At 48.8% G+C, this 27258-nt stretch overlaps 1 protein-coding gene across 2 annotated transcripts in view; it reads right to left on the bottom strand.

Moving 5' to 3' along the window:
- MXI1 (MAX interactor 1, dimerization protein) overlaps positions 1-27039 on the bottom strand; it is an 82749-nt gene extending 55710 nt beyond the window's left edge. Inside the window, exons 1-2 of one of the 2 annotated variants that reach the window (XM_010370320.2) lie at positions 26492-27039; positions 5667-5799 (exon numbers count right to left, since the gene is read on the bottom strand). In XM_010370320.2, the coding sequence (XP_010368622.1) occupies positions 5667-5799; positions 26492-26765 (407 nt within the window). In that variant the 5' untranslated portion in view covers positions 26766-27039. Of the gene's footprint in view, positions 1-5666; positions 5800-7740; positions 8024-26491 lie in introns of those variants that run through there. The other variant, XM_030940502.1, reaches the window with a different exon arrangement.
- Between the last annotated feature and the right edge of the window lie 219 nt (positions 27040-27258).

The raw sequence follows: 27258 nt of genomic DNA, 5'->3' as shown, positions 1-27258 counted from the left end.
ATGCAATTACTATGTGCGTGTCACAGGCTCATACGAATATTTATTGTCAATATTTGACAAACTTCTGGTTCTTTCAATACGCAAGTTTTGATATTATTTTATTTTCACGAAACAGGATGACACTGAACGTTCTTCAAAATTAAGTGTGGCATTCTGTAGCCTACTTGTTTAAAAGAATTGACAGTTTAGAGATTTTTATTCTTTAAATACTACATACTGTTCTTCCAAATATATCATTAACATCCCTTGGAACACAAAGTAATTAAAGTTTGCCAAAGCAGGGGTTCTATCATCCTTCCTTCAAGTCTAATATGGTACTCAGCACAAAAAAGAAACTCAATTTAAGACAGTCTACTTGGAGTTTGAAAACCTTCCATTCTTTAAGAAACACATACTATGTACGGGGCACTGTGATAAGTACTAGGGATAAATGTTTACGCAGAAGAGACTCAATCGCTGCCCACCTCACAGTGTTTTTAATCCAGTGAATAGGATACGAATTTAAGAAAGAATTGGATAACTGTATTTCTACAAATGTGATGAACACTATGAAGGAAAAATAGGGGTGCCATGAAGTATGTGAAGACCTGATCTACTATGACAGATGAGGAAACATTCCTGAGGAACTTATGATCGAGCTGAAGGAAAAGTGTTGTTCAACAGAGATAACAAAGGGGGAGGAAAAATGATTTCTAGCAGGGAACAGAAAGTATGCAAAGATCTTGAGGCAGAAGAAAACGTGTATCCAAAGAAGTCTGGCCAATGTAATTCATAAGAACTGGCCAGGCATGGTGGCTCACGCTTGTAATCCCAGCACTTTGGGAGGCCAAGACGGGCGGATCATGAGGTCAGGAGATTGAGACCATCCTGGCTAACACAGTGAAACCCTGTCTCTACTAAAAACACAAAAAATTAGCCAGGCGTGGTGGTGGACACCTTTGTCCAAGCTACACGGGAGGCTGAGGCAGGAGAATGGCGTGAACCTGGGAAGCAGAGCTTGCAGTGAGCCGAGATCGCACCACTGCACTCCAGCCTAGGTGACAGAGCAAGACAAAAAAAAAAAAAAAAAAAAGAACTGTGGTTGCAGGGACACCAGGTAAGAAGTTACTGCAGTCGTCCAGGTAAGAGATGACGGTAGCTGAGATTAGGAGGACAGTAATGAAGGTAACAGGAAAGAAGGCCGATTGAAGAGATATTTAGGAAGAAATCAGTGTTACACTGCAGCAATGGCTTATTTAGTAGAGTTTTAAGGATGACAGACCTTGAGATTTTTTCACCTGTGATACCAAATAGTAAAGAAGCTAGAATCTGAGCTTATCTGATGCTCCCCAAAGAGCCAGATAGCTATTGCAGCCACATTCTCTAACAGCAGTAACATCTTAGCAATGTTGATTTTTGGAAGTGTGCCAGAAGGCTGTGACCAAGACCACAGTAAAATCAAGCATTTATTTTAAAAATAATTATATACTGGCCGGGCGCGGTGGCTCAAGCCTGTAATCCCAGCACTTTGGGAGGCCGAGACGGGCGGATCACGAGGTCAGGAGATCGAGACCATCCTGGCTAATACGGTGAAACCCCGTCTCTACTTAAAAAATACAAAAAACTAGCCGGGCGACGAGGCAGGCGCCTGTAGTCCCAGCTACTCGGGAGGCTGAGGCAGGAGAATGGCGTAAACCCGGGAGGCGGAGCTTGCAGTGAGTTGAGATCCGGCCACTGCACTCCAGCCTGGGTGGCAGAGCAAGACTCCGTCTCAAAAAAAAAAAAAAAAAAAAATTATATATTATAGGTCCCACTTCCAACTATCAGACCCATCCCAAATGATAAAATTACTGGTATTTGCAAGGAACATATCTGTAATATCACATTATATCAGTTATTTTCTCTCCTTTGTACTTCTGTGAAAATAAGATTTTAAGACATAGGTGAAGGGGAATAGGAATTTATAGTATTAGGAGTTAACTTTCAGCATAAATTTATAAAGTAACTTTTTATTTTTTTATTTTTTGGGATGCATTCTCACTCTGTGGCCCAGGCTGGAGTGCAGTGGCGTAATCTCGGCTCACTGAAAGCTCCGCCTCCCAAGTTCCAGCAATTATCCTGCCTCAGCCTCCCAAGTAGCAGAGATTACAGGCACACGCTACCATGCTCGGCTAATTTTTGTATTTTTAGTAGAGACAGGGTTTCATGATGTTGGCCAGGCTGGTCTCAAACTCCTGACCTCAGGTGATCCACCTACCTCAGCCTCCCAAAATGCTGGAATTACAGGCATGAGCCACTGCACCCGGCCTAAAGTAACATTTTTGTCAGGTATATCATATAATACCTGAGAATATCAGGGGTAAAAGAATCAATCACCATTATGTCTTAAAGATGCTATGATGTCAGAGAAACAAATGTCATTTTATAACATACATCAATGTTCAAGATGTATAGTAATAAAAGCTACTTCCACACTAGTAGCTTTTTGATCAGGTAAAACTAAGACACATATACTTATGAACTCTATTCCTTTTCTTGTTTCAGATGATAAACACATGGAAATTTCTGTAAGTCTTCTTTCTGCTTTATGTAACCCACATAATAAAATCTCTATTAAAATCCAACAGTAAACTTAAAATTAAGAAGAAGCCTACAGAGTCCTCTTTGAAATGGATCAACACTATTGTCCAAATACCCCAGTACTGGAACTTCCACCTCAGCTCTCCTTAATTCCATGAAGCAGGCATTTTAAATAAGTGGCTAAGGAGAAATAATTTCTAGTGTTTCATTTTAACATACTAGTTCTCTCTCATAGGCCCCAGCCCAAACCCCACACATTTGTGGATCTCGAGATTATACATTCTAAAATCTATTTATTTCTCTCTCTTTCTTGCTACTTACATTCCCATAAAAAAGTACCTTCTTTTGTTTTAGGTGGTCTAACGTTCACATATTCTCCTTTGGGCACTATCAGAACACTATGGCATGCTTGCAGTTTTACAAATTTTCCGACATGCTATGCCAAAACACAGTAATTAGCACGGTGGTCCCACACATAATATTAGAATCTTGGCCGGGCGTGGTGGCTCAAGCCTGTAATCCCAGCACTTTGGGAGGCCGAGACGGGCAGATCACAAGGTCAGGAGATCGAGACCACTTGGCTAACACGGTGAAACCCCGTCTCTACTAAAAAATACAAAAAACTAGCCGGGCGAGGTGGCGGGCACCTGTAGTCCCAGCTACTTGGGAGGCTGAGGCAGGAGAATGGTGTAAACCCGGGAGGCAGAGCTTGCAGTGAGCTGAGATCCAGCCACTGCACTCCAGCCTGGGTGACAGAGCAAGACTCCGTCTCAAAAAAAAAAAAAAATTAGAATCCTAACAGAAATGCTAGCATGAAAGAGAAACATCACTTAGCCCAAACCCCAAGCTGAGCCAAGTGTAAGTCAACAGATGACTAAGAGTTTTTTATTAATGACCGGTAACATAATTGATAAAAACCTAGGAATGTGCATTTTATTTATGCCTCTACAATCCTTGAGTTCCTAAAAATGTCACATCTGCAATGATGGGAGACATATTAAATTACTAATATAGTAACCAATCTCTAAAACTGTCAATAAATCAGAGTCACAGAAGTTCAGGAGAATGAGGGACCTTGGTGAGAATCTAATACATCTCATTTTACAGATGAATATAGTAAGGGATGGGAAATGTACTGAAATTATATACCTAATTTCTAGAAAATAGGAAAGGCTTAAATACTTGCAGCATGACAGAACCCAGGTCTGGTTTCCTATGTGTACTCTTACTATGTCTCCAAGTTGAAAAAGAGAGTTTGTTTTAATCTATGTGGATTAAAACATACATAAATTCCTGAATAGGTCTTAATTCTTGATAGCTTAAACATTGAAACTGTAAGGACAAGCAAATGTACATTTTTTAAAATGCTCTATATCATACCACATATTTTCATCTCCACCATACTACAACAAAATCTCTAGACCCACACACAACACATATAGTATATCAAGCTTATGGTTAATTATTTTTATAACTTAAGAAATTAAAAACTATATAGTAGTCTTAATGAAAAGTAGCTAAAAAAGGGAACATGCACCTCTACAGAGAGGTCAAAGGAGAAAAGTGAATCCTAGTTTTTCCTTGGAGATGTCTGAAATACAGAGTGGGATGATCCAACCTCATGAGTTCCAATTGCTATCTATAGAAGCCTCAGGCTTTCTGCATCAAGAGCCCCATTCTGTCCCAATCTGCAGTTTCAAATGACTAACCAACCACCTGACTGAAGCTCCCCAAAGCCTTCAGGGAAATTTGGTTACCCAGGGATTGCTCTGTCCTCCCCAAAATGAATGTTTATTATATTCTCTAGACAAAGCTCTGGGAAACAGAAATAAAGGTCTCATTTAATTCCCCTTATCAATGGAAAAGGCAGCCATCTGTTAATCTTCTGTTAAGAAAGGCCTTTTGAGGCCGGGCGCGGTGGCTCAAGCCTGTAATCCCAGCACTTTGGGAGGCCGAGACGGGCGGATCACAAGGTCAGGAGATCGAGACCATCCTGGCTAATACGGTGAAACCCCGTCTCTACTAAAGAATACAAAAAACTAGCCGGGCGACGAGGCGGGCGCCTGTAGTCCCAGCTACTTGGGAGGCAGAGGCAGGAGAATGGCGTGAACCTGGGAGGCGGAGCTTGCAGTGAGCTGAGATCCGGCCACCGCACTCCAGCCTGGGCGACAGAGCCAGACTCCGTCTCAAAAAAAGAAAAAAAAAAAGAAAGGCCTTTTGAAAACTTCTTATGAGATGAATCCTAGGAATTTACTGGCTCTCTAGAATAAAAACACTGAAGAGACAGCCAGATACTACTCAAAGTTTTGAAAAATGGAAGTCAACTACATCTTAGTACATCTATTTTTTTCTCTTTTCCAGACAAAATTTCACTATGTCATCCAGGTTGGTCTTGAACTCCTAAGTTCAAGCAATCCTCCCACCTCAGCCTCCCAAAGTGCTGGAATTACAGGTGAGAGCCACTAGGCCCGTCCTTTCCAAGTACATCTAGACAAGTATATTCTAAAAGATCTATTCTGCTTGAAAGATAAGCAGATTTTTTTTTTTTCATTTTTGCTTGTAGAGCCCACCAACCAATCCGATCTTATTTAAAGAGGCAAAACGTTCACAGCACGGTCTTCCCTTTCCTCCTTAAACAAATAACCACACCCGCTCACTACCAATTCTATCTGAATATTTTTATTCCTTTAACAAAGCCCTTGATTCTGCTTTACATCCTGCCAGACCTATTTCTGACTTTTTTTACATCTTCCTGGACTGTCCTAAACTTGACCAGAATATTAAAAGCCACCCCACAATTACTTTTAGCAGGTGGCTACATGCATGGACATATGCTGCCAAGTTTCTCAACTTACTGTCCTCTCAGTCATAGCCATCTTAATAATCCCAGCAAGAACTTCTTTGGTTGTCTTTCCAGATTCTATTCCTTCCCTTCCATGCAAAACCAGGTTATGATTTCCAGACTTTATTATTGTAAAAGGGCCAAATCCCCACCCCAGGGTAGTGGTAAAGGAACCCATCAAGTGCTGCTCCTCCAGACTTGGGATTACAGGAGAAATGTGCTCCTTCCCTCCAGTTCCCTCTTCTAAGCGTTCCCAGTTTGCTACCTGTTGGCAGTGCTGGTGTTGCTGCTCCCGCTGCTGTGTTTCTGTGCCCGGCTCAACCTCCGTGGGGGCTTTGAATGCTGCAGTCGGGGGCTTGGCATGGACGGGAATGAAGAGGCGTAGCCATGTTCACACTCTGAAGAGAGCAAGAAAAAAAAGATATGGTAAGAAGAATATAGTACCCAAATCCATTGAACCACAAATCCAAGGTCTTTGCAGTAACAGGTTTTTGAAAGCAAGAAAAAAGGTACAATGTTTCCACTCTTTTTGGTTAGAAGATTAATGTCCCTCGCCTGGACATCAATCCTGTGACACCCCATCAGCTGGAAGGTGTTTTGATACCTCCTCTAAACCAAATAATTTATCCTCCCTTTCCAAAATCCTTCTCTCCCCAAAAATTTTTTTGAGGTTTCAGATGCTTTAGAACAACATTTTTTTGACCAGTTACCATTTGCCTCATTGATTTTACTTGCCTCAAAAATTCCCGTTTACTTTCAACTCTCTCTGTTCTAAAGAGTCTCTTTTAAGCCCAGTATTTTCGTGTACTTCGAACAAGTCTTACAGAGACATTCTCTCTCTTGACACCACAATCTCCGAGTTCCTGCTCTTCCTGCCCCATCTCCACAGCCCCCTGGGCTGCCACCGCTAAAGAGGCCCTATCTCACCACCCCGCAGGTATTCAGAGGCCCCTTCCGCACGCTGCCAGTCCTCTGCCCACTCTCCACCGGCTTTCCCCCGCTCGGTGTTCTCCTGGCCTCGTCTCCTCCCCAGACACCCCCAGCATACGCGTTCCTCCTTCTTAACTCCCAGCACCCTCTCCCACTCCAGGCCCTCCTGGTTTCTCCGCGGTCACTCTCTCTCCAGTCTCGGACCGCCCTCTCTCCAACTCCCCTCGGCCAGTTTCCTTCCCGCTCCCCGCACACGCACAGCCCTACCCTCCGGGCGCACCCTCACACCTCCCCCCCCACCTGCACGACCTCTCACACACGCCTCCACTCACGATCTCAGCACACACACTTCCCCACGCACACCTCACGCGCGCGAGCTTCCCACGCACGCACGCCCCTCCCACACGCGCCCCTCCCACACGCGCACGCCCTTCCAGCACACGCCCCTTCCCCCGCACCATCCCTCCCACGCGCGCACCCTCACGCGCGACCCTTCCCGCACACGCCCCTCCTCGCACACACGCCTGCCCCTCTCCTCAGTTGCCCCTCCCCTCACATGTGCGCACCCCTGCCCTCACACACACGCATGGCCCTCCCCTCACACGCGTGTTCCCCTCCCCTCATACGCCCCTCCCCACACGCGTACGCCCCTCCCCTCACACCCGCGCACCCCTCGCCTCACACATGCGCGCATCCCTCCCCTCACATGCGCGCGCCCCTCGCCTCACATGCGCGCCCCTCCCCTCACATGCTCGCCCCCTCCCCTCACATGCACGCACCCCTCCCCTCACACATGCGCACGCCCCTCCCCTCACACCCGCGCGCCCCTCCCCTCACGCGCGCTTCCCTCACACGCCCCTCCCCTCACAGGCGCGCACCCCTCGCTCACACGCGCGCTCCCCTACCTTCAGACGCCCCTCCCCTCCCCTCACACGCCCTTTCCCTCACATGAGCGCACCCCTCTCCTCACATGCGCACGCCCCTCCCCTCACATGCGCGTTCCCCTCCCCTCATACGCCCCTCCCCTCACGCGCGCACCCCTCCCTCCCACGCCCCTCCCCTCACACGCGCGCTCCCTTCCCCACATGCCCCTCCCGTCACACGCGCGCTCCCCTCCCTCACACGCCCCCCCTCACACGCGCGCCCCTCCCCTCATGCGCGCACCTCTCCCTCACACGCCCCTCCCCTCACACGCGGGCACCCCTCCCTCACACGCCCCTCCCCTCACACGCCCGCTCCCCTCCCCACACGCCCCTCCCCTCACACGCGCGCTCCCCTACGCTTACTCGCACGCACACCTCTCCCTCACATGCGCGCACCTCACACGCGTGCCCTGCCTCACCGGCCGCACCGCACTCCCCATAAAGATTAGTAGCACCCGGGCTCACGCAGCGGCGCCCAGCCATTACCTCGCTCCCGGCGCTCCAAAAACTCGGCAGCCTCCAGCAGACGCTGCACGTTGATCATCCTTACCCGCTCCATGGGCACCGCGGGTGGCGACCGGCGCCTCTCTGCACTCCCTTCTCGGACCGACAGGAGGAGCCGCAGGCGGCTACGGCGAGGCGCCGTCCCGGAACATGTGCGGCAGGCGGGCGGGCCAGCCCGGCCGCGGCTCGGCGCGCTCTCCGCCGCCCCAGCCGCGCCAGCCGCGCCCACCGTGCCACCGGCAGCCCGCGCGTGGTTTGTTTACCTCTCCGCGCGAGCACGGGGGAGGGGCGGGAGCAGCGCTGCGGCCCGCCCCCTCCCGCCCCTGCCTCTGCCCCCTGGGAAATGTAGTCCCGCCCCCGCCCGCGGCTGCCGGGAATCGTAGTGCGCACGATGTTTCAAGCGCCTGCGTTCCGCACGATTCGCAAAGGTCGTCGGAAGGTGTAGTCCCGCTGGGTTTCCTTTCCTGTCTCTAGGGAAGCCTAAGAAGTTGCGGGACTTTGCTTCTGGGAGGGAAGGATTTTTTTTTCCCCCTCCAGACACGATGTGGAATGGGAAGGATTTGAGCGAGCTGGGAGTCTACTCCCGGGGAAACTTGTTTCTCAGCGACTCCCTGCGGTTGCCCAGGGGCTGAGACACTCTTTATTCCAAGTATCATGTTGCAGTCCTCTATCTCCTACTTTCTCATGTAACGTATGTGCCTCAGTTTCCTCATCTGCAAAATGAGAATAACACACCTGCACCAACAGCGCACACAGAAACTGGAAAAGCCGAAATTGCTGTTCAAAAACGAGGGATGATTTCATCAGAGAGGGTTTCCATGAAGCCCTTCTTCCACCTCAGCTTCCACACAGACAAGTAGTTATCTTACTTTTTAAAACTTTCCTCCCTCAGTCCCTCACTAATGCTTTTAGACGCCAGAAAATTCTCCCTGGTGCTGAACAGAGTTTGATTCAAATCCTGACTCTGCTACTTACACTGACAGTGTGAACTCTTCCAGCCTCATTTTCGTTATATATAAAATGGATATGATCATATCCACAGCCTTGAGCGCGTGCCATGTGCCAGGCACTGTACTAGACTTAGTGTGCATAGTCTTTTCTCTAAAAGAGAAACAGACGCAGACCTGCTCTCGAGGTTCCTGTATTCAGTAGGGCTTTTTGCGAAGATTAAATGCAATAATTCCAGCACTCAGTATATACTAGGCACTCAGTAAATAGAAGCGATGATGATGTTTTTCTCTTACGCTGTCCTCTGTAGCTAAAAGGGGAGTTAGCTAAAGAGAGCAGAGACCACATTAAAAGACTGCCACTGGCCGGGCACTGTGGCTCACGACTGTAATCCCAGCACTTTGGGAGGCTGAGGCGGGCGGATAACCTGAGGTCAGGAGTTCGAGACCAGCTTTGCCAACATGGTGAAACCTTGTCTCTACTAAAAATACAAAAATTAGCCTGGCGTGGTGGCGGGTGCCTGTAATCCCAGCTACTTGGGAGGCTGAGGCAGGAGAATCGCTTGAACCTGGGAGGCGGAGATTGCAGTGAGCCGAAATCACGCCACTGCACTCCAGCCTGGGCAACAGAGCAAGACTCAGTCTCAAAAAAAAAAAAAAGGCCCCTGACTGCTCTCATGGCCACTCTATTTCTAAGTCCTCCATCTAAAAAAATTCTCAAAGTCTAGACCAGGGTTTCTCAACTTTAGCATCATTGACATTTTGATCTGGGTAATTCCTCCTTGGAGCAGGAGCTCTGTTCCGTGCTTTGCAGGATGTTTAGGAGTATCCCTGGCCTCTACCCACTAGAAGCCAGTAGCACACCACTACCCCTCCGGTGTGACAACCAAAAATGTCTCCTGGGGCACAAAATCCCTCCCCTGTCCCCGAGTTGGGAACAAGGGATCTAGGGAGAGGAAGGACAAGAGGATCATACTTGTTGAATGCTCTAGGAGCAAGCTGGGAACCATGCAAACATACCCATAACTGTTCTCCACTCCAATTATTTATTTATTTATTTATTTTTTGAGACGGAGTCTCGCTCTGTCGCCCAAGCTGGAATGCAGTGGCACGATCTCGGTTCACTGCAAGCTCCGCCTCCCGGGTTCATGCCATTCTCCTACCTCAGTCTCCTGAGTTGCTGGAACTATAGGCGCCCACCACCATGCCCAGCTAATAGTTTGTATTTTTAATGGAGACGGGGTTTCACCGTGTTAGTCAGGATGGTCTCGATCTCCTGACCTCATGATCTGCCTGCCTAGGCCTCCCAGAATGCTGGGATTATAGGCGTGAGCCACTGCGCCGGGCCTCCACCCCAATTGTTTTAATCTGCTGGTTGACATCACATCCAAAATAACACGAAGCTCCTGGTGAGGGAAGAGTTTCCTCCTCCCGTGGTCATTCCATTGGCTCCTGCAGAAAATACCATCTTGAGATGGAACTCTTACCCTCTTAAAAATGTTAACGGCTTCATGCTGCATTTTAACATACCTTTCCCTCATACCTTTTATTTTCTTTTTTTCTAAAGTGAATAAAATCTCCAGTGAGGTCACAAGCTGCGAAATTCTGCCAGTCCTTTTAAATATTACACTTGGCACCACATTTAAAACCAAATAGATATTCCATCAAATGCAAGAAGACCCAAAATGAGAGGTGTTCACAAGCCACAGAATAACTTTTTTTTTTTTTTTTTTTTTTTGCAAAGGCTTTGAAAAAGGGACTGTTTTTTTAGCTGTTGACTAGGTCGTTTCAGATCTGGGCTTTCCCATTGGGTGTTGGTAACAACCACCCTCCACCCTCAACAAAAGTCATGTTGGGTAGGGGTGGGACTCGATTATTTTACAGAAAATATCATTCATTTAGAACATCTGTTAGCTGAGAGTAGAGGTTTTTTTTCTTTTTTTTTCTTTTTTTTTTTTTTTTTTGAAACAGAGTCTCACTCTATCACCCGGACTGGAGTGTAGTGGCGCGATATCGGCTCATTGCAACCTCCACCTCCCGGGTTTAAGCGATTCTCCTGACACAGCCTCCTGAGTAGCTGGGGTTACAGGTGCCTGCCGCTACGCCCAGCTAATTTTTTGTATTTTCGTAGAGACAGGGTTTCACCGTGTTGGCCACACTGGTCCCGAACTCCTGACCTCGTGATCTGCCCGCCTCAGCCTCCCAAAGTGCTGGGATTACAGACGTGAGCCACTGCGCCTGGTCAGGACAAATACAACTCTACTTTTCCTAATAGGAGGTAAACTTGTGTGACAAGCAATCAAGAAAAGTAGTACAAACTGAAAATATACATGAATTCAAGATGGCTTTAATTCCAGAGGTCACAGAGCCATAGCTGGTTAGGAAGAGATGGCTAGATGCAAGAGGCCTGGGGCCTATGCATGGCCTTCCACAGTTGACCTCCAGGTGAACTAACCTAGAGCCCTTCTTCTAGAGCCATGGCCAAGAGGGAGATGAGGACATGGAAAGTAGAGCGAGACTCACCAAAAGGCCACCTGCATTGAAGAAGAGGAGAGATGATGATCATGGTGGGCAGTATTAAGGGCTGGTTCATGTACAGAAATCTCCAGCCTTTTCCAAAAGCAACTTAGGTACCACTTCCTTCTCCCCGCTCTGGCTGCCTCCTGGAGTCCTTCCTAGGATATCAGCTACAAGGGCCTCTCCAGCACAAAGCTTAGGGCTCTATCCACAGGAAAGTAATGCTGCCCACAAACCATCCCTCAGCAACAGTCTCAACCCAGAGGAACCCAGAGGCAGCCATGGCCTTTCTTTTGCTCCAATGCACTAGTTTCCACTACAAATGCAGATGGGGAAACAGGAAAAGCAAGGCTTCCGAAGTCTACCGATATAAGAACCTGGAATCCTACCCATAGTCTCTGTCCTGCCCTCTCCCTAAAGTATGTATCTCTCTCAAGGGAGTCATTTGAAAATGAAAAAAGTCCCCCAGAATCCCCCAGGCCTATAACGATCACAGCCACAGATGGGGACAATCTGCCTTCTGAAGGAAGCAGGCAAAGCCCTCAATTCTTTTTTTTTTTTTTTTTGAGACGGAGTCTCGCTCTGTCACCCAGACTGGAGTGCAGTGGCCAGATCTCAGCTCACTGCAAGCTCCGCCTCCCGGGTTCACGCCATTCTCCTGCCTCAGCCTCCCGAGTAGCTGGGACTACAGGCGCCGCCACCTCGCCCGGCTAGTTTTTTGTCTTTTTAGTAGAGACGGGGTTTCACCGTGTTAGCCAGGATGGTCTCGATCTCCTGACCTCGTGATCCGCCCGTCTCGGCCTCCCAAAGTGCTGGGATTACAGGCTTGAGCCACCGCGCCCGGCCAGCCCTCAATTCTTAAGGGTCCTTTCTCAGCAGTTTACTTAGTGACAATTTCCAAGTGATTTATTGCAGATTCATAAACAATGGAGGCTGATGTGTTGTATCTTTTCTTCAGGGAGGAGAGATGGGGAGAGAGGAAGGGGCCATGAGGTTAAGTTACAAGTCCAGAGTCACTGTGTTGATGACACCTTGCACTTTGGAAAACTTCCCGAAACTGCAAAGTGTTTACTGAATAGGGCACTGTTTTCCGCAACTATCTTTAAGGATGAGCGTTTTCAAATACTCAACATTGGGGATAGGGAAGGTGAACTCCAAGCTCTTAAATGAGAACCGTAACAGTTATACATTTTTCCATCCCCCACTCCAAAATGACTACCGCAGCCTCCTCCCCTCCTCTTCCCCCAGAGCCCAGAAACGTGAAGAACAGCAGAAAACCTTTCCCTCGCCCGGTGAGTCAGCCTTGCCTAAGTTCATGCGTAAGCTCTCCTCAAGTCAGCGGCAGCTCAGAGCTGCGGGTCTCTGTGCAGCCGAGATAAATTTGGGCCTAGAAGGGATGACGTAATGCTAAACCCGAGAGGTAGCTGCCGCCTCCCAGGGCTCCGGTCGCCAGGGCTGCCGGCTGACATCCCAACCACACGGAAACGCACCAAGCGACTCAGGTGCTGCCCGAGCTGGCGAGAAAGGGAAAGGACATGGGGTGGGTGGAACGCCAGGGGGAGGCAGTGTTTATCTGAGACCGCTGAATCTGGAAGTTTGTTGTTTTTTAACTCCAGCTTTACTGGTGAGATCAGACCACTGGCAAAGGCTCAAACAGCTGCACTTGACTTCCATCCTGACCCATCTCTTCCCTCTTAGAAAAGGGCTTCTTACATTTTATTAAATGGCCCTTATTACAGCAGCCTATTTCAGTGATTATAATGGATGTGTTAATCTCTCAAATGTCCTTTTCCTTCTTTTTTGCACGAACTTGGATCCAAGAAGACATCTGCATTGCAGGACTCAATTCACATGCACATCTAAGTGGCTTGCTTACTCTGGAGCACCCCACTTGGGGTGACACCAGGGTGCTACCAATAAGGTATTTGGGAGGATTTTGCTAGGGCCATGCCAAGTGAATATTTCCCCAAATAACATTTCAAGGTTTATGTCATAGAAGTTTGTGTTATTAAGTTTGTTTCTCAATACAGTCCCCATTTTTCAGTTGAGAAGGTTGAGGCTCAGAGAGGTATGGTAACTGGCCGAAGGCCAACAGCTGTCTATCAAACTGATGGAATAAGGGTTAGAACTCAAGCTTTTTAAACCTGTGGGGCCCAATCCTTTAAATATCAAGATCAAGTTACATTCCCAAAGGATCCGAGTGCTGTTTTTTTCTGTTCATGGTTCCTTCTTCCCCAAGGAAATGTTGCCATCAGAGTGAATTCCTTCACTCCTGGTGATGACCCCAAGCCTTGGGCCCAACCTCACCCTTCCACTATAATTAAAAGACCACCACAGGAAACAATCTTTGTTGTGTCGAAGTAGTTTTCTTCATTAGAAATGCCTCCCAAATACTTTTCAACATTTATTAGTGTAATCACATTTATTCTTTAATTTGTGCCTGTAATAATTTATGCTGGTAGATTTTGTGACTTTCAGCAATATCTGGCAAATAACCTGGTCAGCCATGGTGTGTTATTCTTTTGAAGCACTGTTCAGTTCCAAGAGTTGATATTTTTGTTTAGGATTTCTGCATCTATATTTGAAAGCAAAAGTAAACTGTATTTTTTGTTTTGTTTACTAGATGTTGGTATTGCAATAGTCTGTTCTTTCAAAGTTAGATATAACTTGTTTTTAAAACCTTAAAAAAAAAAAAAGACTGCCAGAGGCCTTCTCCTACTGCTAAGAGGATGCCCCACATTCATGCCAAAGCCCTGGGTAACCCTCCCTCCCCTGCCAGGAGCTGACCTTGAGTTCCCCTGCCCCCACCCCTTGGCATCACCACCCTTCTCCAGGCAGCAGAAACTTGTAGAGGTCACGCTTAGGTCCAGCCAGGCCCTGAACACCAAACCACACAAGCAGCTCCTGCCACCTTGTATCTGAGTTCTCTCAGTTTCAGATGCAGCACTTACAATAAAAATAACATTCTCTTGCCTGTCCAAGGTGTAGCTGATCTCACCAGCTCTTCTAGCAACAGTGGTTTGATTTGAGGAAGCTGGGATTGTCCCTAGATCCTAGAACAATACGCATCCATTTGCCTACTAGCTGCCACATAACTAGGGCCGACATGCACGGTGCTGCTCCTCCAGTCAGTTCATTTAATCCTCAGCACGCCTCTGAGATTCCTGTTTTACAAATAAGACCCAGAAAGGTTAGGTGATTTGCCCAAGGTTACAAAGGCTATGAAAAGATTTGAACCTGAATTTTCTGACTCTTGGACCCTACAGCATACATCATGTTATGTTCAATCGCATAAGGTCAGATGAAATTGGTTAAAGCAATGGTCTCAACCAAGGGCAATCCCATCACACTAAGAGGTGTTAGAAACATTGTAGGAGTGTCTTTTTTATTGTCACAAAGACTGGGGGGGTTCTAGTGGCATTTAGTGGGTGGGAACCAAGGATGTTAAATCCTGCCATATTCCAGACGAATCTGTACAAGAACTGTCACACCAACAGCTCCTGTGTTGAGAAACACTAGGTCAGAAAGATAAAGACAGAAAACTCATCATTTATTCAATAAATACTCCTTAAGCATCTGTTATATGCCAGGCACTAAGCTAGATGCCAAAGATAAAATAATGAACAAAACTACTTATGGTCCCTGTCCTCTATGTGCTTATATTCTAGCCCTCCAGACTGACAATAAGCAAGTAGAGTAAGTGTAAATTGTGATGAGTAGGATACAGGATAGATGATAAAAGTGGGGTAAGGTTTAGGTGGGTGGGTGAGGAGTTCTGGGATGATCACAAAGACTGTTTAGGACATCTTCTCAAACTTTAAGGAGCACACAAATCACCTGGGTATTGTGGCAAATGCAGATCCTGCTGCAGCAGATCTGGAGTCTCATTTCTGACAAGCTCCCAGCAGGTACCAAGGCTCTCCATCCTCCAATCACACTCACTCTGAACCGCAATGATGAAGGCCGTGGCAAGGAGTTTGGATTTTAAGTGAGGCAGGAAAGAAACTATTGAAGGGCTTTTAAAAAGTAAGTAATAGGAACCCAGTTATATTTTGGGTTTTTTTGCTTTTGTTTTTGTTTTCTGAGATAGAGTCTCACTCTGTCGCCTAGGCTAGAGTGCAGTGGCACAACCTTGACTCACTGCAACCTCCACCTCTCGGGTTCAAGCAATTCTCCTGCCTCAGCCTCCCGAGTAGCTGGGATTACAGGCACCCGCCACCATGCCTGGCTAATTTTCGTACTTTTTAGTAGAGATGGGGTTTCACCATGTTGGCCAGACTGGTCTCAAACTCCTGACCTCAGGTGATCCACCCACTTCGGCCTCCCAAAGTGCTGGGATTACAGGCATGAGCCACCATGCCCGGCCAAACCCAGTTATATTAAAGATCCCTCTTATCTCCTAGCTCTGGATCAGTGAGAGGAAGAGGTTGGCCTATGTCATTGTCTGACCGGAACCAGCTGACCCACACTGTCACAGTGGCAGCGAGGACTTAATGCTCATCTCTGCAGCTCACACTTGCCTCTCTCCTCTGGCTTCCCTGGCAGAAGCCCTTGGCTCCATGTATGGGCCAGCCCAGTTGCCCTACAAGCTCGGGCTCCTCCAGAAGCCTAATACAGCCTGACAGGGTGTGGATTCACACCCTGACACCCTCGTATGCAGAACCACAGGAGACACTGGTTGGGTGAGTTCCCCAGGGGTTGCTGGGCAAGGTACTACTGCACGTGTAAGCAGTGACATCCTAAACCATCTCCGTCTAGAGAAAGGAGCCATTTGGCTCCACTGTCAACACCCAAAGGGCCCTGGAGGTTCTGACAGCCTGCTCTCTACCCTAGCAAGAGTAGGGAGAAAAGAATGCCAGGGAGGCATCCCCAAGGAGACCCTCAGCCTAAGTTAAAACATTCCACATTCCAAATGTTTTTTTTTTTTTGATGGAGTCTTGCTCTGTCACCCAGGCTGGAGTGCAGTGGCTCCACCTCCCGGGTTCACGCCATTCTCCTGCCTCAGCCTCCTGAGTAGCTGGGATTACAGGCACCCACCACCACGCCTGGCTAACTTTTATATTTTTAGTAGAGACGGGATTTCACCGTGTTAGCCAGGATGGTCTTGATCTCCTGACCTTGTGATCCACCCACCTCAGCCTCCCACAGTGCTGGGATTACAGGCGTGAACCACCGTGCCCGGCCTCCAGATTCCAATTCTTGCCTCTTGCACATTTCTTACTCCCCAGGGCTTTTCCCAGAGCCCTAAGGTCTCTCTAGGAAGAAAGAAAAACCTGAGGTTTTAGTCTCTACTCCACTATTTATTAGCCTGTGGCCTTAGGAAAGTTAGCCTTGCTAAAGCTAAGGCTTTCCTCATCTACAACATGAGGGTTATTACAGCACCTGCATATTGGATGTTTGTGAGAATTTAATACAAAGCGTGTAGCATTGTGCTGGCCCATAGTAAATGCTCAATAATAGGAGGCCATTATCACCATTCCTTTGGAAAACAGAGAAGACATTGCGCTTGTCAGCAGCTCTCTTGGGGACAGGTTATCACACTCCCAGAAGACAGACAAGAATTGTTGACTGATTTCTATGTCTGTCATTTGAACTAGAATATAGACGTGGAACTGGAGATCATACATGGTTCACTTTGGAAGCACCAAGCACAGAGCTTGGCTCTCTGGCAGGTTTTAGAAATTATTTGTTGAACTTAGCTCAGTTTTACAACTGGTAGAAAAAAATGGAAGTTGTATGCAAGGCACACACAGTCTTGGGAGCCAAGAAATATGGCAGGACGGTCAGGCTATAGTGGAGTTAAGAGGGAAATAACACAGGGGCACCATAAGGTAGTTCTGAGCCCCTGTAGAAATAAAAACCAAGTCCACACCAGCTTTCACTTGCCCAGAGCAGCCCTGGGCATGCCCTCCACTTCAATACAATAGCCTTCCTACTCCCAAATCATCTTTATTCAAGTATCCTTGCTAATGGCAATAAAGACACAGAAAAAGAAATTTCAAATAGTAGGTAATCCAAATCCCCTTTTATTGGCTTTAGTTTGAATCTCTCAATCTCCCTCTCCCTCAGGACAGTGTGTTTATCTTTCTAATTTTGCTGTGTCTAAATTTCCTTACAGACACTGGAGTTGGATATTCGAGGTCTGTGGCCAAGAGCATATTGTACAGGAGAGTGGACTTGGGAGGAATGCTGGTGTGGACAATCCTCCAAGTGCAGAAGGCCCCTATCTATAAAGAACTGAGAGTGGAATGTATTTATTTACAATGTTGCTTACAGTTTCCTAAGCTCGGGCAGTAAATGAAAAAAAAAAATAGATCTGTAGACATTACAAGGACAAACACAAAAATACAAAGGATTGTAGGCCAGGCACGGTGGCTCACGCCTGTAATCCCAGCACTTTTGGAGGCCGAGGTTGGCGGACTGCTTCAGCCCAGGAGTTCGAGACCAGCCTAGGCAACATAGCAAAATCTTGTATTTACAGAAAGTACAAAAAATCAGTGGGGCAAGGTGGCACACTCCTATAGTCCCACCTACTCGGGAGACTGAGGCAGGGAGGATTGCTTGAGCCCAGGAGGTAGAGGTTGTAGTGAGCTGAGACTGTGCCACTGTACTCCAGCCTGGATAACAGAGCAAGACCCTGTCTCCAAAAATATGTATATATTTTAAACATAGATAGAGGAGACAGGGAGGGAAGGAACTACTACTCCTTTAGGAAGCCCAGGCTAAATTTTTATTCAGTCTATGATGATGGCTAGAACCAAAGACAGAAAACTTCAAGTCAAATGCCATCCTGCATTGTTGGGGTTCACTTTAAGACAAGTGAAATTCTAAAACCTGGCAGTGGAATAGTACACTCCATGAGGACAGGAACACTACCTCTAAAATCTGGCACTACAATAATACACTCCATGAGGGCAGGGACTCCACCTCCAAGACCTAGCCCAGTGCCTCCCATTAAGCAAGTATGTACTCTTTATGTACTGGTTTAATAAATGAATGAATAAACACAAATTTAGGGAGAATGGCTCACAACATAATTCCACATCTTACTAAAATAGTTGCCACAAGGGCTTTTCAAGAGAGTTTCTCTAAATATTTTTTGAAAGAGGATTCTGTTTACATATATTTCCTAGAGTGTATTGCTCAAAGCAAGGGTCACCTGAACTTTCAAAACATTTCATAAGCAAGGGGCCCAGCACACATTCTGCCAAGATGAGGAAGCAAAGAAGGAGCCTCCTGCTCAGCATGATGGTGGCAAATGCCCATTATTTTTGACCACAAAGATCAAGTCAGCTGTTGACAGCTTTAACACCTCTAGCCAGGCCACTTGGATACAATGACATCAGAGACAATTGCTTCCTTTAAGTTAGAAGAGCCAGAGAGCAGGTGTCTGTCCCTGGGGAATTGAAGCCTCTCCCATTCCCTTCTGTCCTCCCTCCCTCTCTTTTTTTCTCTCTCCCCACTGTGAGCCTAGAGCTCCACTCCTGACCTCCAGAAGGCTCCCCCAAGACTTGAATTCCTCCTCCTCAGTCAAGGCTTGGGATAGCCATCTGGACACTGCCACCACCTTCTAGCTCCTCCCTCCTCCCATCCCCCAAATGTAAAAGACAGTATTTTTCTAAGTATGGCAAATTGAAATTAGCTTCATTTTGAAAGACTATTGAGAATGTTGCAACGACCTTTGCAATAACCGGACACACCCTGGGATCAGTAAACCAGGTTTGAAAATTGCTGACTTTACGAGCACTGGACCTGTGAAACACATGCCTAGGTTGGGACTCTACCTGGAACCCATTCTCATATCAGGTGGGAGGGAACACAGCCCAGAAAGACCTAGTTCTGCCTCTGCTGTGTCATCTTGGGCAAGCCAGTGTCCCTCTTTGGGTCTCAGACTCCATGACTGTACAGATGATGGATGCTCTGTGACTTCTGGGTCTCCTTCTGAACCTGATGCTCTGTGCTACTACCTGCCTCCTTTAAAAACAAAACCTGGACCCAGCGCGGTGGCTCACGCCTGTAATCCTAGCACTTTGGGAGGCCAAGGCGGGCAGAACACAAGGTCAGGAGTTCGAGACCAGCCTAGCCAGCATGGTGAAAACCTGTCTCTACTAAAAATACAAAAATTAGCCAGGCATGGTGGCACCCACCTGTAGTCCCAGCTACTTGGGAGGCTGAGGCAAGAGAATCGCATGAACCCAGGAGGCGGAGGTTGCAGTGAGCCGAGATTGTGCCAATGCACTCCAGCCTAGGCAACAGAGTGAGACTCCATCTCAAAAAAAACAAAACAAAACAAAAAAAACTGAAGTGGACCGGAAAGAAACATTGGAAGGGAGAAGAATGGTTTAGGAGGCCAGATTACCATAAAGCTCCTGCATTTCTGCCTGCTGAAAACTGCTTTCCTCATTCTGCAGGAAAACTCCCATTTCTTGCTGGGTTGTTACTTTTGTATTTCTTTTTCTTTCTCTCCTTTAAAAAAAAAAAAAAAAAAACTCAAAAGCCACAAAACCACAATTCATCTCCCCAAAACAGGACATTTGGAAGCCAGAGCTGTCGGGGGTTAGGTGTGTCAGGCCTGACATACTGGTGGTATCTAAGTGAAGACCAAGCCAAGGCAAGCATGTGCTTCTCCTCCAGAAACCCAGTTTAAATCAATATTTATCCAACTGTATTTATAGAAAGTGGTGGTGGTAGGGAGGAGGGGGTGGGGTAGGGAGGCAGGGGGATCTAAAACAGAACAAGCCACAATGACTGATGCAAATCTTTGTGGCCAATTCGCTTCTGCAGGGCTTGGTTTTTTTTTTGAAAAGGCAAAAGACCCAGCTTTTGATGAACCTGCTGTTGGCCCCAGTACCATAGCAACAGCCCCAAGTCCTCTAATATGCCCAGAGGACAGACTTGGGAAAGGCAGTAGGAGGAGGGTGGTGTTTCCTAGGAGCCCTAAACTTGAGTTAAGGCCAGGAGAGTTGAACAACTCTGAAAGACCAAAAAAAAAAAAAAAAAAAAACTCTCTGGTTGGCTATTCTGTCTCCAGCCTCACTTCTAAAGCTTTTCTAAGCAAGGTGTGTACAAGAAGACCTTGGACAATAAACAAGGTGTTTCAAATACCAGCTCTGCTTCAGGTTCCTGGGTGACCTTGAGTAAGTCACTTCACCTCTCTGGACTTCATTCCTTGGCTGTAAAATGAGTACATGTGTATATGGTTAAGAGCACAGGCTCTGGAATTAGAGGACTAAGTTCAAAACTCAGCTCTGCCACTTACTAGCTATATGTCCTTTAGGCAAATTACCTGGCATCCCGGCTCCTCAGTTCCCTCCTCCGTAAAAGGAGGTAATAAAATTGCATCCATCAGAAGGTTAGCATGAAGATCGAGGGAGATAACGAATGCATAGCCCCATACTTGGAATATAGTCAGTGTTCAATAAATGGTAGCCATAATTGATATTATGCCATACAATTCATTGCTGCTCCTGCATGCCAGCACCCTCTTCATTTTCTTCAGTTTCACCTCTAGACTTTTGCCCAGGCATCCCCAGATGAATCCCCATTTCTGGATGTGTCAGTGGGAGAGTGTTTGATCAGAGATGAGAGATGGATGAGCAGCTACTGTTTTGCCTTAGTAGCTAAATGGAGCCTCCTTTTTGCTCCCAAACCAGGAATGGCTCAATTCAGCTTCTCTAACTTCCAAGGCCTTGTCCCCTTTCCCTGGATCCCCTTTCCAGGGCATGCAGTCCTTGGGAGCTCTGTGACTCTGAAAGCCATAACAATATCCTCAAAAAAGCCTTCTTCTGGTATTTACCAGTCAGCAGACATCATATTTAAAACTGGAAAAAATAAGTTAAATCTGGGGAACATAATTTGGGATGCAGAGGAAATAGGGCCTGATGTAAGAATGCTCTTCACATAACTCCACTAAAGACAAATACCCCACTCCACTCCCACCGTATTTCAACCTACAGAGTTTTCAGAAAGAAGCATCTGCACATAGTAGACATTCAATGTACATTTGAAGAATGTATGAATTCATCATAAGATTGTTGCCATGAAAAATGTGACCAGCTTGAACATTAGTTGCCGTCAAAGCCCTCAATTTCAGCAGAAGTCACTCTAGTCTCCTACTTTCTTATTTGTTCTCAGGGTCACAGCTGTTCACAGGATGCAGTCTCAGCTCTTCAGGTCTCAACTATCATCTTCTTACAGGGATTGGTCTCATCACCCAAGGGAGTTAGAGATCAGTATTTCTGATTCTTCTCCAAATCTTCAGAAAGGCTGTCATGTGTCCCCTGGCCTCCAAACCTGATCCTTGTGCCATAGCTAGTAAATGACAAATCTAACCAATCAAAAAATGTACGTTAAGGATCTACTACTGTATGCCCAGTGGTGTGCTATATGCAATGGGTAACATACACTGAATACTGTAAGTGATCTCTTCTCTTAAGTTACTAATAATGTCCTTGTAAAGATAAAGCTAACACACAGGAAGCAAGTAGAGAAGTGCATGGTACTGATTATCAAAGCTCAGAGAAGGTGCTATTTATTGAGCACCTATTATATTTCAGGTACGTTAAATATTTAAGTGCAGTGCCTCATTTAGTTGTTTGACCATGATATGAGGGTCATACTATTGTTATCCCCATTTTGCAAAAAGGAAATGGAACCTCAGGCTAAGTAAGTTGTGTACAAAGTCAAAGCCAGTAAGCAGTAGAGTAGCAAGCTGGGCCCTGCTCCATGTGACTGCAAAGGTTTCATTCTCTTAAGTACAATGACTTAAGAAATAGAGCCACATGGGCTGAAATACCTAGGGGCAGCTTCCTGGAGGAGGTGGGAACTGACCTAAGTCTTGAAGAGAAGGTAGGATACAGATATCCCTAGGGGAGTAAGAGAATGAAGGCATTCTAGACAGTAGAAGTCAAGCACAGAGGTTCTACTGTGAAGCCTGCTTGCTGGTGGATCTGCCGGACACACACAGAGGTTTCAGGGCAAGGCAAAGGAGATTAAGTCAGGAAGGCAGGGTGGGGCCAAATGACACCACACAACAGCAGCTTCCCCTGCCAGGAGGAAAAGGCTGCTTCTTGGGCTCTCCATGCCCCTAGGAAAGCACCCCACCCTCAAACCAGGTGATCCACTCCAAGGAGCCTTATGGTTTTCTACTCTCATCTGATCGCCCTTCCCTATCTTAAGTGTTGCCTCCAAAGCAACCTCCCCCAGACACTAGGAAGCCCATTTCTCTCCTCCAGACCTTACCTGCTCTCACAGCTTCTTTCACTTACCTGCCAGTCAGCTCTTATGCACATAACATCCCTTTATGGATCTCTTCTTCTCTTTTAGTTTTAACCTTTTCCAAAATCTTTTTCTACTTATGAGTCAGTCCTCAATTCCCACCCTTCCACTGGACTCAAAATGTGTATAGGTGATGTCAGAGATTATTTACATATAATTTCTGAATTTGTGGTAACAGGGTCACAGCCTTCATGATTAATATTTCTGGAGGCCTTCAATTTGTGATCTGTAGAGATTCACATCAGTTGGAATTTTGGGAGAATGTACCTGCCTTTCCTAGGGAATCCCCCCTGCCTTGCACACAGCAGACAGTCAACAATGGGTGACTTAATTTGAATCCCTCCTCCAAGAAAACTCAACCTCTCCACTAGAAATAATTCAGCAATGTGGCCACAACTTGGTGAACACTACCAGTACAGAAACCTCAACAAGGGAACGAAAAGCAGTTCTGGCTACGATGGAAAATAAGGCAAGCTCCCGCCAAGTAAGTACTTTGCAAACAGCAGTAAAAATGGAACGTGTTAACTCGTGACCAGGGTCCACCGTGCATCTCGGAAAGGTCTCACCGAACCCGAAATGGAGAATCGGGGCCCGACACTCATCTCCGGAGAGAAGAGCGTCCCTTTAAGAAGAGACTGGACCAGCTTGGCCTCACTACAGCTCCCAGAGATTTCCTGGCTTGCATCCTGGCTCCACCCCCGCAGCCTCCGGCCTCAGCAACGCGTGACGTCAGAAGAGGCTGGAGCTGCCGATTGGCTGAATGACGCAGCTAGGTCAAGTCCAGTCGGAGGAAAGAAGTTTGTCTCCATGTGGAAACCATGTGTCTCTAGCCGGGAGGGGGAGGAGGAGAAGGCGGAGAAACCGAGATCAAGTGATTATAGGGGAACTCGCTGAAATGAAGGCGGGGAGGTTGTGCACCTGAGTCGGCCAGCGATGCCCTTTTGCAGTAGTGACCTAAAAAAAAAAAAAAAAAAAAAAAAAGACGTACACAACAAACTACCCCACCCCACTCCCAATAATAATAACTAAAAAGCTAGGGTCCTTGCTGCCTTCCAGAAACCAGGGACCCAGTAGATGCTGGAATCCTATCGGAACGCCCAGATCCCTCTCCCTCCCCCAACGACTGAATGATGTAAGCGTTTCGGAAAGCAGAGCTCTGGAGCAAAACAAGCCCCGCGCGCGCGGAGCGACCCGCAGTGCCCGAGCCGGGCGCACGCACGACCCGCCCCCCAACTCGCGTTATTGCTGTGCACACGCGGATTGCCGTGACGCGCGGGCATTGTGTGCAGCGAGCAGAAAACAACGACGAGCGCCGCCAGCGCGAAGAAGCGCCCCCCATAAAACGAGGCAGATGTAGGGCCCGCCGTTTCCGTACCCAGAGACCCAGACCGGGCAGTAGAAGGGGAGGAGAGGGGGTGGGTGGGATAAAGTGGCCCCCGTGGGCCGCCTCTCTTTGCGAGGGGGATAACAGAGGGCCTGGCGGGTGGTCGCACGGAGTTTGCCGGAGGTCACCCCAGCCTGTCCGAGCTGTTGGGGACGGGCGAGGGCGTGGAGCAGGGTCTCTGCAGTCAAACTGGGCACAGCGCAGCACCCCAAGCTCTCGGGGAAATCTGGGGGCCATTGGCATCACGTCATTTAGAGCCAAACAGCAGCGGCGAAAAGAAGCGAGAGAGCTAAAAATACTCCCTCCGGGAGCCGGCCGGAGAAGGGGGGCTGCGGGGCCGAGGGACTTATTACGCACACGAAGTTGACTTAGACTAGGGCGCTAAGGTTCCAAACCCCTCTCGGGGGCCGGCAGATTTGCAGGACGGACGTCTCGGGAGATGGGCTGGGAGGAAGCCCCTCGGCTTCACCAGCCTCTGGAGCCCGGTTACGCCGCCACGGGCCCGCCCCGCGCGGGGCAGCCCGAGCCCAGCGCGCCTGGCTCTCTGCTTACGTGACTGGTGGCCACGCCGGAGCCCCGGCACGGGGTAAACAACGAGGTGGCGGCGGCCCGGGCGGCGGGGTGGGGCGGGGGGAGGTCTCCGATTGTCTGCGGAGCGGGTGCGAAGTGGGGGCGGGACGCTGAGGAAGCTCCGACCGCCTCCTCCATACACCTCGCTGGCGGGCGGGGGTGGGGGGCTGGGGTGGGGGGACAAGCCAGCTTTGCCACACACTGCCAAGGTGCCCTCATGGGGTGTACCCCTAGTTAGAGTCAAAGCCACGGGACAGACTCCAGAGAACTGGGAGCCGGGGATAGGGGTAGCTAAAGAAATCGCGCCCCTCCCCCCTGCAACAAAAGCAAACACACCAAACAAAACCACGTCTTCACCCAGCTCCCCAGCAGCTCTGGCTTTTCAGAAACTACCCTCCAGACAAATGCACACATAGCCTCCCCCCACCTTCCGCCCCCCGGCCCCACCACCACCAGCATGAATAATTGCGAAGCGATTCGGCTGCATAGCCTGCGATGCGCCTCTCTCGCAACCCATGCACTCCGGGAAAACAGGCGAGAAGAGAAAGAAAAGAACGCACCACCGACCTCGCAACACAAATCCTTGTTTTGGCCTTACAGCGTCTGCATAATTGCGCTGCCAACACACGGTTACTTTAACCCTAAAGACCTGGGGTGTCAGTCAGCAATGGTGTTTTTGTGTCTGAGGGCTGTTGTGTTGGGTGGGGGGAAGGTTGCAAGATCTGACACGTTGCAATCGGGACCTTTCTTCTTTCTTTCTTTCTTTCTCTCTCTCTCTCTCTGTCTCTCTCTCTCACACACACACACACACACACTCGCACCTCACTGATCTTCCTACTTGTTCGGACACATTAAACATCCCGGTTTCCTCCTGTCTATCGGTCTGTCTGCCTAGTTCCCTTCCTCCTTTTCACAGCTATTATTCTGAGGACCGTGCTGGATACGCTGCACACGCGTGCCCCCGTTAGGGCTCTGAGTCGACTGCCTGGGGAAAGCTGGGGGACCTGGCTGGTAGTGGCAAAAATGAAACAAATATATACAAAAAAGAGGCCAGGCCACGGTGGGGTTCCCAGCACACCCCCACCCACGCACTATTCTCCACGTGAATCTGGGGGTGGGCGGGTTGGGGGGGGAGGTAGAAATCGACCAGGAAGGCGTTTGCCTTGCTTGCCCTGCGCGCTCACTCAGGAACCGTCTCCCGGAAAATAAAGAAAAAGCACACAACAGCCCACACCTTGTTCCCCAACTATTGTTTCTCCAAGATCCCAAAGTTTCCTTTTAGCCGCGTCCCCACGGCCAAGTTTCCCGGGCTCAGGACGGCGTGTCCGGGGTGAGCTGCTGGCGTTGCTTGGCCCCGCCGGCCTCTTTCTTTGGGGGGGGGCGGTGGCACCCCAGGGCAACTGGGGGACTGTGTCCGTGGACGTGATGGCCTGAGCCCAGTCCTGCTGCGAGAAGGAAGGAAAAAGGCGAAGTAGGAGGGAGAGAGAGAGAGAGAGACGGAGCCGAGCCCACGCCGTGGAGGGCTGTTTGGTTGTTATTGTTGTAGTGTGTGTCTGTGTGTTTTCTTTCTGGAACCTCTGAGCTCTGCCTATGGTTTCCAACTTTCGGCTTCTAATCCCCACCCCACCCAGGAACGAGCGACAGAAAAACAACACTTGTCTGCCTGAGAAGGCTCCGGAAAAAAAAAAAAAAAAAGGAAGAAAGGCGACCTCAAAGAGATGAGCTCTCGGCTCAGTTGTCAGCAAACAACAACACTCCCCCGCTCCTCCGCTGGGCCATCCTCCCAGCCCCAGCCCGCCGGAGACAGACAGACCGACGCACCGACAGGCCCCTCTCTCCCCCTCGCCCGTCTTTGTTACATCTTTAGCAGCTTTGTGCGTGCGTGTCCTTTCTCCGGTGTCATCGGCTTTACTGCCAAGGGCTGGATGTGTGGTGGGGGGGTGGGGGGACCACAGGCCGAGTTCGCGACAGGGGTCGCCCAAGTAGGGGAGAAAGAAAGAGCCGGGCGCCGAGGAAGAGCAGGGGCCCCCAAACTTACTTTTGTTTTCTTTCTCGATCTGCTCCAGGTAGCTGGCGGCCTCGAGCAGAATCTGCACGTTCTGCAGAAAAGTGTTAATGTGCTTCTCCATCGAGTTCTCGCTGGTGTTGAAAATGTCCGAGAAGGGGCACCTGGGCTTGGCCCCCGCAGGCTCCTCGGGCAGGGCCGGGGGCTGGGGCGCGGCCGCGGCGGGGGACACAACTGGGGGCGCGGAGGGGGCCAGCCCCGCGCCCTCGCAGCGCGCCTCCTTGCGCGGCCGCCCGCGTTTGCCCATGGAGCAACGGGGGTCCGCCGAGCTCGTCCTCTAACGGGGCTGCGCGGCCCGGCCGAGCTCCGGGCCCCCAGGGAGACCCGGCCGGCTGGAGAGGAGAAGGCGCCGGGGCGAGGAGCCGGCCTGACTTCCCGAGCCTCGCTGCCTGCAGTTGTGTGAGTGTATGGGAGTGTGTGTCGGTCTCGCAGTGGGTCTGTGTGTATGGGAGATTGAATGAACCTACAGGACAGACGGAGGCGCTCTGGCGCCTGGGTCCTAGTGCGAGACTGTCGCCATCGGACCGGTCAAAATAAAAGGTGGAGACTAGCGAGGCCGGGACCGCCCCTGCCCGTCCCCGCAGCCTTCCCTGCCTCTCTCCAAGACTTACCACAGAGTAGAACACTGTTTTAACCGGGATGGCAAAAAATATTTGATGTCTCTGGGTGCACCTGCATAAAAACAAACTACTTTTTTCACAGAAAAACAATACCTCAAAAATTGTCCAGCACAATGCCTG

This window comes from Rhinopithecus roxellana, chromosome 11 (assembly GCF_007565055.1).
Source record: "Rhinopithecus roxellana isolate Shanxi Qingling chromosome 11, ASM756505v1, whole genome shotgun sequence".
NCBI lineage: Eukaryota > Metazoa > Chordata > Mammalia > Primates > Cercopithecidae > Rhinopithecus > Rhinopithecus roxellana.
This window is presented reverse-complemented; position numbering and strand designations above follow the sequence as displayed.